This window comes from Nasonia vitripennis, chromosome 4, assembly GCF_009193385.2.
Source record: "Nasonia vitripennis strain AsymCx chromosome 4, Nvit_psr_1.1, whole genome shotgun sequence".
Lineage (NCBI taxonomy): Eukaryota > Metazoa > Arthropoda > Insecta > Hymenoptera > Pteromalidae > Nasonia > Nasonia vitripennis.
Window position 1 is genome coordinate 1,378,000 of NC_045760.1, and position 15,212 is coordinate 1,393,211.

A 15,212-nucleotide genomic window follows, 5' to 3' on the forward strand; every position below is an offset into this window, starting at 1 on the left:
CGTGAATGTGGAAAACTTACATTATTTATTAATGTACTTTTTACAAAAAAATATTATTTTATATTTGTACTGCTATTAGCTTTTTACAATCTTTTTCTTTTTTGATTCATTTTTCTTCTTTTTTTTAGTATTTTCTTTTGCATCTTCAGAATTTTCACTTAGCACTGCCTTCTTTACCTTACTCAACTTTTTACTTATCTTAACTAACTGTTGTTCTTTATTACTTGCACCACCACTTATTTTTACAGTCTTTTTAGTTTCTTTGGAGTCATTAGAATTGACTACAGAAGATTCCAGAACATTTACGTTCTTATTCTTATTTTGTTTAGCATCAGAAGGCACTTTCTTTACTTTGTTATTATCTTTTTCTGGAGAATTTAGTTTTTTGCTCTTTTTCTTTATTGGTTTACTTTTGTTATTCTTTGTTTCAGAAGTACTGTCCAATGCTTCAATTTTCTGCTTTTTAGCTGGAGAGTCGCTATTTTCAGTTTTTCCCTTCCTCTTCTTTGAAACAGCTTTAGATTTTTCAAGCTGTACTGCTGCACATTCTTTCTCTGTGTGACCTATTTAAAAATTTTATTTGATTAAAAAATATTAAGCAGAGCTCGAAGTAATCTATCAGTCATTTCTTACCTATTTCTTTGCATTTGTAGCAGTTTCCAATTTTTGGCTTCTGTCCACACTTGTGGTTTGGTAAAGCACATCTGTCACACTTTTTACAATGTTGCCAAGTAGGTTTGACACAACGCTCGCAGGCTTTACAATGCCTGTATCGTCTACCATCTTTTGATGTACAACTGTGACAAATTTTGCAATGCTTATTTTCAGCAGATACCCATTTATCACATCTTTTACAGTATTTGTATCCGTCAGACTCTGGCAGTTTGATAAAATTAAGTGGTACATTTGTGAAAATTCGTACTTGTGAACCCTGCTGTTGATTATTGACTTTTGATACAAATAATGGATGATTATCATATGCAACTTTATAATCAGTCATTTTTAAATCTTTAAGGCCTCCACCGATATTTGGAGGATTAGATTTCTCTCTCATCACAGATTCCATGAAGTAGGGAAAAATGAAAAATATCTTTAATTCATTTTTACCATCAGTAATTTTGTTTAGTTTTTTATGCAAGTCGCTAATAGTCTTCATGGTTTGTGAGATTGGTTCTACTCTTCCACCAAAAGGTGGATCACACACCAAGTACATATTTTTACCCTTGTTTTGTGTCAAAAATTCTTTAAAAACATCTTCTGAATCTTCTTGAAAAAAATGATGGTTAAATAAATTGTACCAACAGTAATTCAATGGCCCAAAGAAGTTGTGCTGCAATAAAATAAATGATGTTGATAAATTCGTAAAATACATTAAAATGTATATAAATCCAAAAAGTCAGATACTTACAAACCTCCCATCAATGTCCAATAAAAGGCTTGACATTTTGCTTCCTAGGTTTTGAGTAATAAACTCGTGTATCCTAGGAGCTCCAATGCACAAAACACTCTCTGCTTTCAAGTCAGTCAACAAATTTATGATGTCAGTTACAGCCTTCTTTGAAAATAAATACTGAGCTTCCTTCCTTGAATTTTCTAAGGGTTTCAAAAATTCTGATGGATTTGACATCTGATGATCCGACAGATTCTCTATTATTTCATGCTCATCATGTTTATGCTTATCTGAGATTGAAAATAGTCTTGCACATGTATGACAATAAGCTCTTTTTGCAGGATTTTCTCCCAACAATTGATTGTATTGGATGAACAACTTCTGGTGATTGTACGATGGTAAGTTTTTCTTCTTTTCTTGTTCCCATGTTTGCTTTTGATACTTGGTAGGCTCTTTGCCATGCTCAAGATGAAATGAGCAGAGTTTCCTATCCCTACACGCTGAACAGGCATAAAATTTATTCACTTCCCCATTGTACTCTCGACCAAAGAGCAGGGCAGGACCTACAAGTACAAAAATATTTTCTTACTGAACGACAATAATAGACATTTATATAAATATTAAAGTTACCAACCATGAGCACATTTAGGATGCTTCTTTAAATCTCCCCAATAACAAAGAAGACTCCCGGGGGGCTCAAAGTCTTTCATTCTGAAATAAATTTTATACCAGTAAATAAAATAATAAAATCGACATAAATTTAGGTCCCAGTCAATTGAAAAGTACATTTATTTTCATAAAGACCAAAATGCTCTACCTATACTTCCAAATTAATTTCTCGTATAAGGTGTAAAGTACGTTCGCGTTTAAAATCGCACGTGTGCGCGACAAGCGTGTTTTTACAGATATTTAACCTAACTTCGTTCTTATTAATTATGCATTTAAGAAATATTGGATTTCAATCAGCTTTTCGAAAGTTACATGTACATCACTTACGTGCAAGCAGTCCCGACCTAGTTTCGTTCTATTCCGGCTGATCGTTATTCGCTTGTTCATTAATTAAATAGAAAACAACATTAGGTACTCCACTATGTTTACTATTCTCTACGATGGCATATATGTATAATGTGTGTTCTGCTGTCGAGTGGTGGGGGAAGCCCTAACCCTACCTGAGCCGTGCATTGATTATCAACAGTTTGATGCAGGGGAGCTCTATCAAGCCATGTCCAGTTTACGAGAAAAACATCTATAAATTGAAAAATCAGGACAAGAATTTACTGCACTATTACGAGAGAGTCGTCTATAACGTAAACGAAAAAGGTTACACCAACACCATTACAACCTTACAACATATCGCTTGATAAAACTTTATCATAATTGTATTTTGACGCAGGTATACATACATTGGAGTATATCAGTGATATAGCGAGCGCTTAAAATGTAGCCATTAAATTTTGACGTAATTGATAACCAAGTGTTTTGAGCAAATAAGCTGAGGTGCGTAAAACGTTGTTCTTGATAGAAAAAATGTTGTGATCGACGAGCAAAATGACGCGCTTGAAGGGCCGAACGTCAATGACAATCATCTTAATGATTGTGTTTGCTTTATTAATCATTGTCTACCACATAGTCAGTAGCGAAGTCGAGGACGTCTCGTCGACCAAGCTTCGTCCACACGCTAAATTGGACGATGAAGATTTTACCGATAATCCGAACGATGCTCTGAGAAGACAGAAATTAGAGGCCCAAATGATGGGTAATTTGAGATCTAATAATAGATTTGGAGATTTTGATAAAGACGTAGATAGAAGTTCGTATGAAATTAACTCCCTTTATAAAGGGCATAAAATAGTACATCTAGATCTAAAAGGTGCTCCTCCAGTGATTAATTATTATAAGTATCTGTTCCCACTGATAAAGAAGTTGGGAGCCACGGGAGTACTCATAGAGTACGAGGACATGTTTCCATTTAAAGATGACCTAGGTGGCATCAGTGCTGAAAATTGTTACTCCAAGAGTGAAATAATGGCAATACAAGAAATAGCCAAAGAGAACAACCTCATTATTATCCCATTGATTCAAACTTTTGGCCACTTAGAATTTGTTTTAAAGCTTAAAAAGTATATTGATTATCGAGAAGTTGTCCGTTATCCCCAAGTTGTATGCCCTACGTACAATAAAACTATACATCTCATCTACAACATGATAGATCAAGTTGTTGCCATGCATCCTCACATAAAGTATTTACATATTGGGGCAGACGAAGTTTATCAGTTAGGGGAGTGTAATAGGTGTTTAGAAGTAATGTCAAGATATCAATGGACTAAGAGGCAGTTATTTCTTAATCATGTGCACGTTGTAGCATCTTACATTAAAAAAAAGTACCCCCACCTCACAGTTCTCATGTGGGATGATGAATTCAGAGAAATAGATCCGCAGGAGATTATTGATAAAGGCTTAAATAAATTAGTGGAACCAGTTGTATGGAAATATACAACGGATCCTGTATCTGCATTGACTGATCAGTTGTGGGAAAATTATGCAATAGTTTGGAAATCAGTTTGGGTGGCAACTGCATTTAAAGGTGCAACAGCACCTGATAGATATTATACAGATATATCCTATCACATGGAAAATCATCAACGCTGGTTAGAGATTATTGCTAGGCAATCAAAGCATTTGCACTTTCGAGGGGTAATGCTCACTGGCTGGCAGAGGTATGATCACTTTAGTGTTTTGTGTGAACTATTACCGTCAGCACTGCCATCGCTAGCAATCAATTTAATGGTTCTGCAGTCTTCGGATTACACCACCTTTCCTGTTGAAGTACCTCGAAAAATTATGGAAATTTTAAGCTGTGATGGTATAATTACTTTAAGTCTTCCAGAACCACAGTATGGATGGACAAAGTGTAACTATTTTGGAGCTTCCGTATACTCTGCAACACTTCGCCTCCATTCATTGTGCCAAGAAATCGCTAGGATGGAACAGGATAGTACATTCAAGGGCTGGTTGAAGCCGTATAATATCAAGTATGCTTTTTCAAATCCTAGTCATGTAGAGAGAGCAGTGGCTGAGCTTGACAGATACAAAATGGAAATCATCTACATCGAGAAAGAGATGAAAAGTGCGATGGAAGGAATTTATACCAATTATACGGTTCAAGAATGGTTGGAAACTTACTTGTATCCTTTAAACGACAAAGTCATGGCCTTATGGGATGCTAAAGAGAAAATACTCGAGAGGGATTCGTGGCCTAGGAGACCACTAACAAAGCCTCCAGACTTATAACGAATAATTTTTGTTCAGTAGGGCCAAATTAGCCCTTAGGGTGCGCGTAGAGCATATGTAGAGCTTAGATTTTGTTGGAGTGCAAACCATTTGAGAGTAAAAGTTTTTCACCGTCCAGTAGCAAAGACTAACTATATGTAAGAGCGTAGACACATAGACATCATGACACGTGTACATACATTAAAATGCGTATAAGTATTTGATTATAAACGGTTACTATCAGTACTCAGTGCTAGTAAGAGTTGTGGAAATTCACGACATGACATAAATTATCGACATTATTATGCTTCCAAAAAGAAAACTTTAAGAATGATTTACTTAAAAATAAGTTGGCCAAAAACAGCGTCGTTATACGAAATATGTATAAATCTATAATGCGAGTACATTTTCTTTTGATAATGTCAATTAAAAGACTTTCAAAGATGTATCGAGAAAATTTTATAGGGAAAAAGTGAAAAAAAAAGTGAATAATGCTACTATAGCGTTTAATGTTAAATAAAAAGTAATAAAAATAAGGTTTCAAAGCACGCTTTGCTTTTTACGAACTTTATATTGTAAAAACAAAATGCGCAATTCGTTTATGTACAATCCTGATTTTATTATCGATTCGATTGAGGCACATCAGGTGTTTGCTGTACAATTCGATTGTAACGTTAAAAATTTACTTAAGACTGCGTTGATTCGTCTGGCTCGATATACATACTATTTTCATTGCGTTTTCGTGCAAAATTGCCGACACGTCGTTTGTTCGCTATATTACACAATATGTATAACCATTATTGTACGAACTAAGCAATGCATATATTAAACTTGTTTTTATCAAACTATGTATAAAATATCTTGTGTTTTTGTACCTTATAACAATCACTTATTGGCCCCGTGTATATATGGTAGACGTTCACGCATAGTAATAAGGCACTACAGGCAATGACTGAATAAGCTTCGGGCCTATCGCATCGAAAAGCGCGTAAATCTCAGTTTTTAACGATTTTTGCTGACACTTGCACAAGTTTAATTCACACGCGAATGTTACTGCAGGGAACAGGCGGCCGATTTGGACATGGGAAAATTCGGGCGAAAATGATGAATGGTGATCTGCTTCTTGTTCGGTCGTCGCTTGACGATCTTTCGATTCTTCACGATCGGTATGTCGACCGAGTCGCCGATTTCCGCGGTGACGATCGGCCTGTGGAAATCCTGGTCGGACTTGGTCAGACGTACGCCCAGGCTTTTCGCCGCGAGATTCACTATGCAGAGCGAGACCTGAGAATAAAATCGAGCCAAAATCAGTGCGCGGCTCTCTTGGAAAATAAATCGAAAAAAGGGCAACGAATTCCTTACCGATTCCCCCGTTCGAGCAGACATGTCGTGGTAGTGAAAGCCGTTCTCAGCGGCGAATCGATGCGATCTCTCTCTCTTAACCGTCCGCTGATGCTCCATATCGCACTTATTTCCCACGATCGCCATCATCGGCATCGAGTCGACGTCTTCGCTGAGCTCCCGGATTTCGGCGATCCATTCCTCGAGGATGTCGAAACTCGAGCTGTTCGTCACGTCGTAGACGAGCAGTATTATCTAGAAAATTATGTAGAGACGCGTTGCGCAATCTGCATATAATGCCGTTCAATTTTAATGTGCATCAGCTAGGATGTATAGCGATTACGCGGCTAGTCTCTCTATTGTGTCTTTATCGCTATTTACGCGGGGAGTATCGATCGGCTGGTGCGGGACACGATGTTTACGAAAGGAAGAAAAGTAGTTTGCGCGTAGGCGCCAATGCACGTCGAGTTGATGTAACTTTGGAAAAACTTTAGACGATTCGAAATATCTTACGTTGGCTTCGTAAACGTATTTGTCGAGCATGTTGCCGCGAAGAGCGAGACCGCTGACGTCCCACAGGTGAAGATTGACGTTCTTGTAGATTCCCAGGCTGAGGTTCTTGAGGAAGAAGTCGATGCCTGCAGTCGGGCTGTACTGTCGCGAAAACTCGTCGTTGCAGAACTTCACCGCGATGCTGGTCTGCGCAAGTTCGAGAGAATTCACTTAATTTTTTTACGAAACGAAAAACCTTTCTTTCAAAGTTATCGTTATAGAGCATTCTGAGCTTAATTTTCGCATGCGTGATTAAAATTTTCATGCACGCACATAACGCTCGCATTAAGACCTGAATAATTCTAGCTCTAATCGTTTCGCATCGCTTGGATATAGTTTTTACATATACTTTATCTAGAAAGCGTACTCGATCGATTTCTCACGCGATCGGAAAGTTCCACGAATTGACCAGCTTGCTCTCAAAGAAAATAAATAAAGCGCGAAGGAAAAGGCGTCCTTAGAAAACTACAAGCAACGCGGAAACAACTCGAGCTCGGTATAAATAAAACAATAACATAATAGTAACTATAATACGGAACACTCACTTTTCCAGCACCAGAATCGCCGACCAACACGATCTTGATCCGCCTCTCGGCGAGCTCTTCCTCGTTATCGGCCATATGCGGCCGCAGGACTTCCGGTTCCCTTCTCTCACACCCACTCGGCTTTCCGCACGCCAGCAGACTACTGGCCGCACAGCAGCAGCGACTACTGACCGGACGCGCGATCGACCCTCTCCGCCCACACCCCCACGAGAGCTGACTAGCCTATACCCACAGCTCTCGTGAATAAATTATCGCGCTCGCGGCAATCGATAGTATAGTCTCGCGTGACGATCCAGGTTAGCGAGGTATAGCCTGCTGACCACTGCGCCGCCGGACAGCTACTCCTGCTGCGCTACTCTCTCCCCGTGAAACTGTTGATCCCGGGTAACACTTGGAGTGTCTGCGTAGGGAGGATAGCTGTCCCCCATCGGTGTCGCCCGCACGAGATATCGGCGTCACAACAAAAGCTCACCTTGGAAACTTCTACAGCCCTTATACTTACACACAGGCCGCGTAATCCGTGCTATGCGTCGCGGCTCTATTCTCTTCCGGTTCGCGGTGGCGGCCTGTCGTTTCGTCGGTTTTACGCGCGCGGGCTTTATCTTATCGGTATTATACGCCGAGTTTGTATCCTACAGGGCTCGATTAGCGGGGAATTTGTTTATAACTCGGGAAAAAAATTTTTATTTTACAGCCTTATCGCCGAGAGACGTTGTTTTCTTCGTATCTTATCCAAAATTAACTTTTGCAGATTCGCCACGTCCGATGCGATCGAGAGCGACGAAATCACAGAGGAAAGAGCTGCAGCATCGGACGTGAGGAATCGCGATGGATTATAATACGGAGTTCGTGATCGGCCGAAAACAAAGCGATTTTTTCGATCAACGCTTTACATAAAAGACGAGACGAGTCGTCGAATGCGCGTAGTTGTTGTTCGACACCGATTGAAGAAGTGCGCCCGAAGGTGATTATGAGTACTGGTATTTATTCAAACACAGCTATATTTACGTATCTATAAAAATATACTCTTTGGTGTTAATAACAATACATTAGTTCAAACACACGCACACACACGCACGCGCGCGCGCGCGCACACACACACACGTCTCGAGACACGTATAGAGTGTATTCTCTCTGTCAACAAATAACCTTTTTTTATTCGGAACATGCTTTTTTTTTTTACAAATTGTCGTGTGTATGCAAAGCCGTGGGAATTGACGCGTCAGCGAATATGACAATCGGGAAGCGCAACGACGTCCCGCGCAAGTTTAATCAATTACAATATAATATAAGCGACAAAGCCAAATAGACGACAGCGCCAGCTTCTGGCAGCCTCTCCTCCATCTTTTCTCGTTATTCGTCGAGGCACAAAACGTGCATTGTGTAAGAAGCGCCGAGCACGTTTACAGGACGTTGCGCAAAGCTTCCTTTTTACATTTAACGAAGAAGCGCCCGCGTATTATACTGTACAATATACATGTATCGTCGAGTCTCCTCGTGCAGGAGCTTAGAAAAGAAATACCGCGTGGAAATACTTTGTTTCGGAGTTTCCCCGTCACGTCGATCGGCAGCAACGTGTATCAGTTGAAGATGAGATCTTTGTAGTTGAGCAGCATGTAGTAGTTGGAAACTCGGCAACAAGTTGTCGTTCGGACGACGGTAGTCCTGTCGGCTCGTTCAAAGTTGGCCTTGACGATCTCGTAGTACCTGCCGTCGCTGTGGTGCGGGAAATTCGATTAATGAGCGCGAACATTTGAAATATATCGAAGAACGTGGACCCACCTGAGCGTCAGACACCTGAGCTTGGTGCACTTGACTCTCAGAATGTCGATGGCCTTTTGGCTTTTGTCGGAGAATCTCAGGTTCTCCGGGTCCCAGCGCAGCTCGAGGCGCTCGAGGTTCGGGCAGTGGTTGGCTATGCAGTCCATCAGCTGGTCCACGTGGATGTTGACGCCCAGCCTCTCCTGCGTCCCCATCACGATGATTCTGCGAGAGCGCGAAAGTGAGGTCGCGATAGATGTGCAAGTTGAGGAGAAAGAAGACACGGATAACAATTACTTGGCGTTGTTCAAGATGGGCAGGACGGTCTGCCAGAGCTGGTCGGTGATGTGGGGCATCCCCGAGAGGGCTATGGCCCAGAGCTGGTGTCCGTGCCGCGAGAGGAACTTGTGCAGAGCGTCGTCCGTGAGATTGTCCGAGCTGTCGAGGTCGAGAGCGAGGAGGTTGCGAGGGTTGCCCTGCTCCGTCCAGGCCTTGAGGACGCTGTCGTTGAAGCCGTTGAGCTGGCCGGCGCTGAGGAAGCGCAGACTCGGGATCCGAGTGAGCATGTCGACGAGGCACTCGGTCGACAGGTCCGTCGCCGTGATGTCGAGCTCCTGGATGTTGACCTTCTCCCACTCGATCTCCATCAAGTACTCGCTCCTGAGGCCTGCGCGAATGTAGCCAGGAGTGTTATACAACGGAGACGATCGCACGCGGGTTATTATACTCACTGGTGCCCTGCATGAGGAGGCACCTGAGCCGCCTGCATCTCTGGACGAGGTTCTTCAGCTTCTCGCCCGTGACCTTGGGGCAGAAGTTGATGGCCAGGCACTCGAGCTGTATGCAGTTGGAAAGCTCGTCAAAGTTGGCGTCCCTGATGAAGTTGATGCCGTAGAAGTTGATCACCCTGAGGTTAGGGACGGCCGGCCTGAGCTTGGCGATGCTCACCACATCGTATAGCTGCTCGCCGTCGTCCTCCTCCTCGATCTTCTCGTAAGTTCCTGAAAGCGCGTCGAGTCAATGCCTCTCTCAGCGATATAACCGCGCGAGTCGATCAACGAACCTATGAGGTGCAGGATCTTGAGGCCGTTGATGAAGTTGTAGATCTTGCTCATGAAGCCCTCCATGAAGATGACGCCCGAGAGGCAGATGCAGAGGTACTGGAGCTTCGTGGGGAAGGCCTGCATCTCCGAGAAGTCGTGGAGCTGCATGGCCGTGGAGAAGTCGAGCAGCATGTGCGTCAGGTTGGGGCACTTGTTCGAGAGCTCGTGAAAGACCGTGTGGGTGATCAGCTCGATTGGCAGTTCGATGTAGCGCAGGGACGCCCCGAAGCGCACGCTGTCGCAATCGAGCATATCGTTTTCTATCAGCCCCCCCTCTCTCTCTCTATCTATCTATCTATCTCGTGGCTCGCGAGCCGGGCGACGATTGAGAGGAATCGGAGCTTTCTTGTTCGCGATTCCTGCCAACAGTCAGCCCTTCCCGCTTCCGTCAGCGCGCTCGGCTTCATCATTTACCTTATCAGATGCAGCAGGGTGTCGAGCGAGTTGACGTGGAGACCGCTGACCTCGGGCCTCAGCGATACGTGCGACCACAGCTTGCTGTCATAGGCGATCGTGCGCCACTTCTTGCACACCCTGGCCATGCGACATATCTCCCGGTGGGACAGGTAGCTGAATACGTGCAGGATAATCTTCGGATCCAGCGACTCTATCGTCTGCAAGATGAAAAATAAGCGCGTGAAAGGAGAGCCTCCGAAAATAATCGGCCTTCGTTGATGGGCCTGTGTGTTTCTGGGCGCTTACGGTGTTCGCGAATCGGCTCTTTATGACGCCGCCCTCGCTCACGTACATCTGCGAGGTCTCCACCGCGATCTGACCCCAGACGTCGAGACCCTCCATCTTTCGCGCTTTTCACAAATTTTTCAACAATTCGAGCCGAGCTAAAATGGCCGTGTGTACTGTGATGCTAACTGGCAGGCAGAGGGCTCGACCGCACGCGCGACACGCACTCGACACGTACTCTCGCGGACGACTTTTTTCCGGCGGACGACTCCTGCACCCACGCCTCGGCACACGGGAATTTACGAGCGTTTCTGGCCCGAAAAAAAACGCACTCAAGTTTTGTATATTCGCTCTCGCGAATTTCGGCCCAAAGTCACGATATTCATCGCTGTTTGATCTGATCGCGCATGCGCAGCTAGACTAAATATACACTCTGCGAGACTCGGTTCAGGCTTAAAATTAAACATGCACCGGTGCAACAAGCGCGCGGCCCGTCTGGTCCGCGGCCGTAAATCAGAGAAATTCCGTATTCAGAACGAGTTTAACATCGACGACTGATTGACAGCGTTGCTTTTTTCGGACGGAAGATCGGTATTTGGAGAACAAATATTTTCGATCGTTTTTTTTTTTTGTTTCGCTAATATGGAGCTTTACCGCGCGATAATGTTGTCGTTCTCGTCCCCGTTCTCGAAATTTTGTTTTGGAAAAAAACATCGATCGAACGATTCTTGAACGGCGCGGATATCTGCATTATTCGGCAAATCCCATCGGACGCTGCCAAAAAGCAATGAGCGCGCCAGACAAATTTTTGGCCGCCTTTCGGGGATTATAATTTATCGACGGCATTTAATCTTCATATGCGGCGGATTCCGAATAAATACCCCCAACTTTCTACAATTACTCAAGTTTCCATGCTTTTTTCCCGACGCCAGGGGAATCGTCTTAATTGTCTGCGTGGATAATCGAAATTTCGGTATTCTTGTATACATCAGTCACTAGTATGATTTTAAACGATAACGTACGGCAACGCGCATGATACCGGGATTTTTCATCCCGTTCGCGGTAGCGATTGACTTTTTGCCACGAAATATCCCGATACTACAACCTGATTCAATAGTTAACGATCGCGAAACGATAGAAGGAAGTAAACCCGGTCTAAAAATAGACGGTTCTAAGGTAAAGGTCGCAATATATTTTTTACTCTTCATTAAAAGCATCGCAGTAGACATGAGAACACTTCGCGAAAAGTTTTTTATCGTTTTGTTTTTACTCGGCTGCGGCCCGTCGGTTCGGATTTGAAAATCTATAGAGATTCGTTGTAAACCAGTCATAACGCTTTATGCAACTTTCCTGTGCTATTGCGCGACATCGTTCAGGATTACAACGATTCTATTATGAAATGTTTACTATTGTTTCCTACTGCGGTGGCATGAGCTGATGCGTCAATAATAGATCTCATAAATTACTCACTGTGTGTCCCATGAATATTAACAAAACCGCGCTAGTTTTCCGGCTTTACTTTTACGGAGATAAATAATTATTCGACACCGCTGCAAAGTAAAAAGTTGGTTTTTCAAAATTACGCACACATCCCTATGGGTTGAGTTCTCGATTTTGCTATTATTAGTTTCCCTGCAATTTTGGAGCGAGATTTACCGCCCTCGAATTTAATCCGCAAAGGTGTCGCGATTAGTCACCAAGCGCAAGTATAGTAGTAGAGCATATAGAAATAAACCGGAGAAATTTATCGCGTATTATCGAGATCGCATCCTGTCCGAGCATCAGTCGCGTGTATTATTGGAAACCAATGCGTCAGTCACGAGCTGCTCCGCGTATTAATAAGCATTGTATCATAATCCGGGCATAAATTTGGCACGTGTCTAAAACAATAGATTATATACGCTCGAGCACAGGCTCTGCAGGCCCTCGATCCGTTAGAAGGTAATTTTTAACCTCGCAGCGATGAGAAAAAAAGCGAAAATACAGCGAAAGCCCGCTCCAAAAGATCAGGGAAAGAAATATAAGCCACTGCAATGAAAGAAAAATCGGCAACTCGACTCTCTGGAAAAAAAAAAAAAAAACAGGCAATAACTTTACCGTGATCTTCTTTTTCCTAATGCTAGCGTGCAGATCGTCGCGCGAGATCGCGCTGGTGGCGTGCTCGACGTTCAATTGATTCCACACGTTCATCCTCGATCTGACACGGTATTATTAACGCGGCGATCGGCGCGCACTGCACTATGCGCGCAATAACGTGTCTTCGCGAACTATCAATCAAAATCAACAGAGAGAGAGAGAGAGAGAGAGGAAGAGCCGAGGCAACAACAATAGGACGTGCCGACGCTCTTTGAACTGCGGCCGCCGCCGGCGCTGCGACTCACCCCTATAGCGTAACCGCGAGTACAACCCCGAGGCTCCGCCGCCGACTGAGTCAGTCTTTAATTAGTTATAAATAAAGGCAGGCATGCGGCCAGAATGGGCCGAACCTGTACTCCGTATAGCTTCGACAATGTGTGCGCGCAAGCGTCTGCGTACGTGCTTATATATATATAGGGAGAGGGAGAGAGCATCGATGCTCTCTAGGCGCGATACAAATGGGAGAAAACAGCGCCGGCATTGTTCTTTTCGGCTTTTCCTTTTTGCGCGGGGCGCCGATGACCCGCTTGCTTGATTAATAAGATTGATATATGTTTTTGCTTACTCGCAGCCTCTGATCGATCGAGAGCCCGATTCGTGATATTAGTCGGACGGCGAGGCGCAAGCGGCTTTAAAAATACAGCTTCCCTTCGGTAAACGCGCGGCGCGGTCCATTTTTACAATTCCATTTCAAGATTTCAGGCGGTGAAAAGCGAAGGCTATTTTTATTCTGATGATGGGCTGCTCTCTCTCTCTCTCTCTCTCTCTCTCTTGCGAGCGTAGGCGCTTGTTCGGATGCACGGACAGGCTTTACATCAGCGGCCAGTCGATATTCCGCGCGTAATATAATGTTCGAATTCGTTGAATTCCAGCTGGAAATCGAACTTTAGAAAGCCGGATAAAACGAGTCCGGTTAATGGATATACACGTAAGCCAGTTATGGAGATATGTGGAATAAGAGGATAACGACGCACTCACCGCATTCGATTTCCTCCCGAGCTTTTCCACTTCGTCCTGCGGCCCGTTCAGCTGTTGCAGAGCCGCCTCGAGGCTCAGCACGTTCCAATTGGACATTCTGCGCGCGTCCATGGTGTATCGGTCGGTATCGTTGATCGATGCCCCGCGTTGGAATACAAAGGAGAATACAGTGCGGGTTTTTCGTTATTGCTTTTTATTCGAGTGAGATATGGCTGCTTTTATTGCGGATGACGTGCACACAGCGATGAAAGAGGCGATGTCGTTTAATTCAGGCGGTTAACAGAGGTAAACATCACAGAGAGAGAGAGAGAGAGAGAGAGAAAGAGAGATTATGAAGGCTAGTGAGAGAGTAAGAGAGTGAGTGAGGAAAGCGACTGATCTTCTCGCCGCGGCTTTTGAAAATCAACTCCTTTACCGTGGCGTGGAATCCATCATCTCTGCCCCCGACGTAACGAGCGCGGCTTTTTTTAATTTACCAGGCTTCCCCTCGCGAGCGCGCAGTGACGCAGTCCATCGGACGTCTTTTTTTTTTTTTTTTTCTTCTTCTTCTTCACTGCTGCCACGTTTCGCTCACGTTGTTTACACACTGTACAGGGTCACAACTGTACACCGGATTAGGAAAACAAAAGTCGCCTACTCGCTCGTCGTCAGCTGATGCGGCTCTCGTTTGGAGAGACGAAAAAAGAAGCAGCGACGAGTCTCGGCTCGGCTCCGTAACTGCCATCCCTCGTTCTTTCCGTCTGTCGCGGAGCTAGAGAAAAATCGCCGCGGAAACACACAAGAGAGAGAGAGAGAGCGCTAAACATTCTCCGCGCTCGAGCGACGCCCGAAATAGAGCGGGTTTTCGCAAGTCTGGAGCGGCCGACGACGCTTAGTCTGTTGTTCGAGCGAAGTGAGCGAGAGCTTTCGGTTATACATCCCGAACGTGTATACCTACCGGGGATCCGAGGTGCGACGAGGCTGGCCCGCTGAATTTTCAACGAAAATGTGTGCAGTGATAATGCGTGAGGTTCATGATGGCTTGACTATTAAGAATCGCTCTCGCGGGTTGTGTCTATTAATATGATGGACGATTTATTTACCTAAAGGTGAAGCTGCTATAATTGCAATAGGTGTGTGTTGAGAGTTGCCAGAAAAAGAAATTTGAATCCACATGATAATCGGTGATCATTGTAATACATGTATATACATATGTAAAGAAGAAACAATTTATATAACCTTCCTTCGTCCCTCAATCGCCTAAACATAATTAACGATCCTCGTTTACTCGTTGCACTTGCGAATACGAAATAAAGAATCTCGAGATCTTGATCACATAGTGTGCGGCAAAGTCTTGCTCACTTAGCGAACAATTGTTAAAAGCTTAATAATTATCTGGAAAAGAAAGAGAAAGATCAGAGCACGTGTGTATGTAAGTGTCGTTATACTATCGAAGCCTTGGCCGTCAGTGCGCAA

General features: G+C 43.8%; 5 protein-coding genes across 13 annotated transcripts in view; 2 read left to right on the top strand and 3 right to left on the bottom strand.

Annotated features, from left to right (window-relative positions):
• The window catches only part of LOC100122890 (zinc transporter ZIP13), a 28,670-nt gene that overhangs the window by 1,170 nt on the left and 12,288 nt on the right, over positions 1-15,212 (top strand). The window contains exons 2-3 of the mRNA XM_031929289.2: positions 1,732-1,788; positions 7,850-8,078. Coding sequence (XP_031785149.1) covers positions 8,069-8,078 — 10 coding nt within the window. The 5' untranslated portion in view covers positions 1,732-1,788; positions 7,850-8,068. The remainder of the gene's footprint in view (positions 1-1,731; positions 1,789-7,849; positions 8,079-15,212) is intronic.
• On the bottom strand, positions 7-6,616 carry LOC100122928 (rRNA N6-adenosine-methyltransferase ZCCHC4). Of its 3 annotated transcripts, none has more exons than XM_008213337.3 (5): positions 6,515-6,616; positions 2,025-2,101; positions 1,409-1,953; positions 634-1,330; positions 7-563 (listed from the first exon to the last, which is right to left on the bottom strand). In XM_008213337.3, exons 2-5 carry the CDS (start codon positions 2,098-2,100, stop codon positions 76-78), a joined length of 1,806 nt encoding a protein of 601 aa, XP_008211559.1. In that variant the 5' UTR covers position 2,101; positions 6,515-6,616; the 3' UTR covers positions 7-75. The 3 variants fall into 3 exon arrangements, with proteins under 3 accessions (XP_008211559.1, XP_001606538.2, XP_031785147.1); XM_001606488.5 differs by lacking the exon at positions 6,515-6,616 and adding an exon at positions 2,387-2,544; XM_031929287.1 differs by lacking the exon at positions 6,515-6,616 and adding an exon at positions 2,208-2,330.
• LOC100122921 (hexosaminidase D) lies at positions 2,561-5,517 on the top strand. The gene is made up of 2 exons (XM_008213338.4): positions 2,561-2,710; positions 2,784-5,517. Exon 2 carries the CDS (start codon positions 2,939-2,941, stop codon positions 4,679-4,681), a length of 1,743 nt encoding a protein of 580 aa, XP_008211560.1. The 5' UTR covers positions 2,561-2,710; positions 2,784-2,938; the 3' UTR covers positions 4,682-5,517.
• LOC100122911 (ras-related protein Rab-28) lies at positions 5,711-7,173 on the bottom strand. The gene is made up of 4 exons (XM_001606469.3): positions 7,099-7,173; positions 6,515-6,700; positions 6,023-6,256; positions 5,711-5,944 (listed from the first exon to the last, which is right to left on the bottom strand). The coding sequence occupies exons 1-4, from the start codon at positions 7,171-7,173 to the stop codon at positions 5,711-5,713; spliced, it is 729 nt and encodes a 242-aa protein (XP_001606519.1).
• LOC100122903 (F-box/LRR-repeat protein fbxl-1) lies at positions 8,067-15,110 on the bottom strand. Of its 7 annotated transcripts, none has more exons than XM_016985079.3 (9): positions 14,976-15,110; positions 14,840-14,851; positions 13,758-13,854; positions 10,377-10,576; positions 9,923-10,197; positions 9,591-9,860; positions 9,157-9,526; positions 8,881-9,084; positions 8,067-8,814 (listed from the first exon to the last, which is right to left on the bottom strand). In XM_016985079.3, the coding sequence occupies exons 1-9, from the start codon at positions 15,002-15,004 to the stop codon at positions 8,679-8,681; spliced, it is 1,593 nt and encodes a 530-aa protein (XP_016840568.1). In that variant the 5' UTR covers positions 15,005-15,110; the 3' UTR covers positions 8,067-8,678. The 7 variants fall into 7 exon arrangements, with proteins under 7 accessions (XP_016840568.1, XP_016840567.1, XP_016840566.1 ...); XM_016985078.3 differs by having other exon boundaries at positions 14,840-14,854; positions 14,976-15,019; XM_016985077.3 differs by having other exon boundaries at positions 14,840-15,038.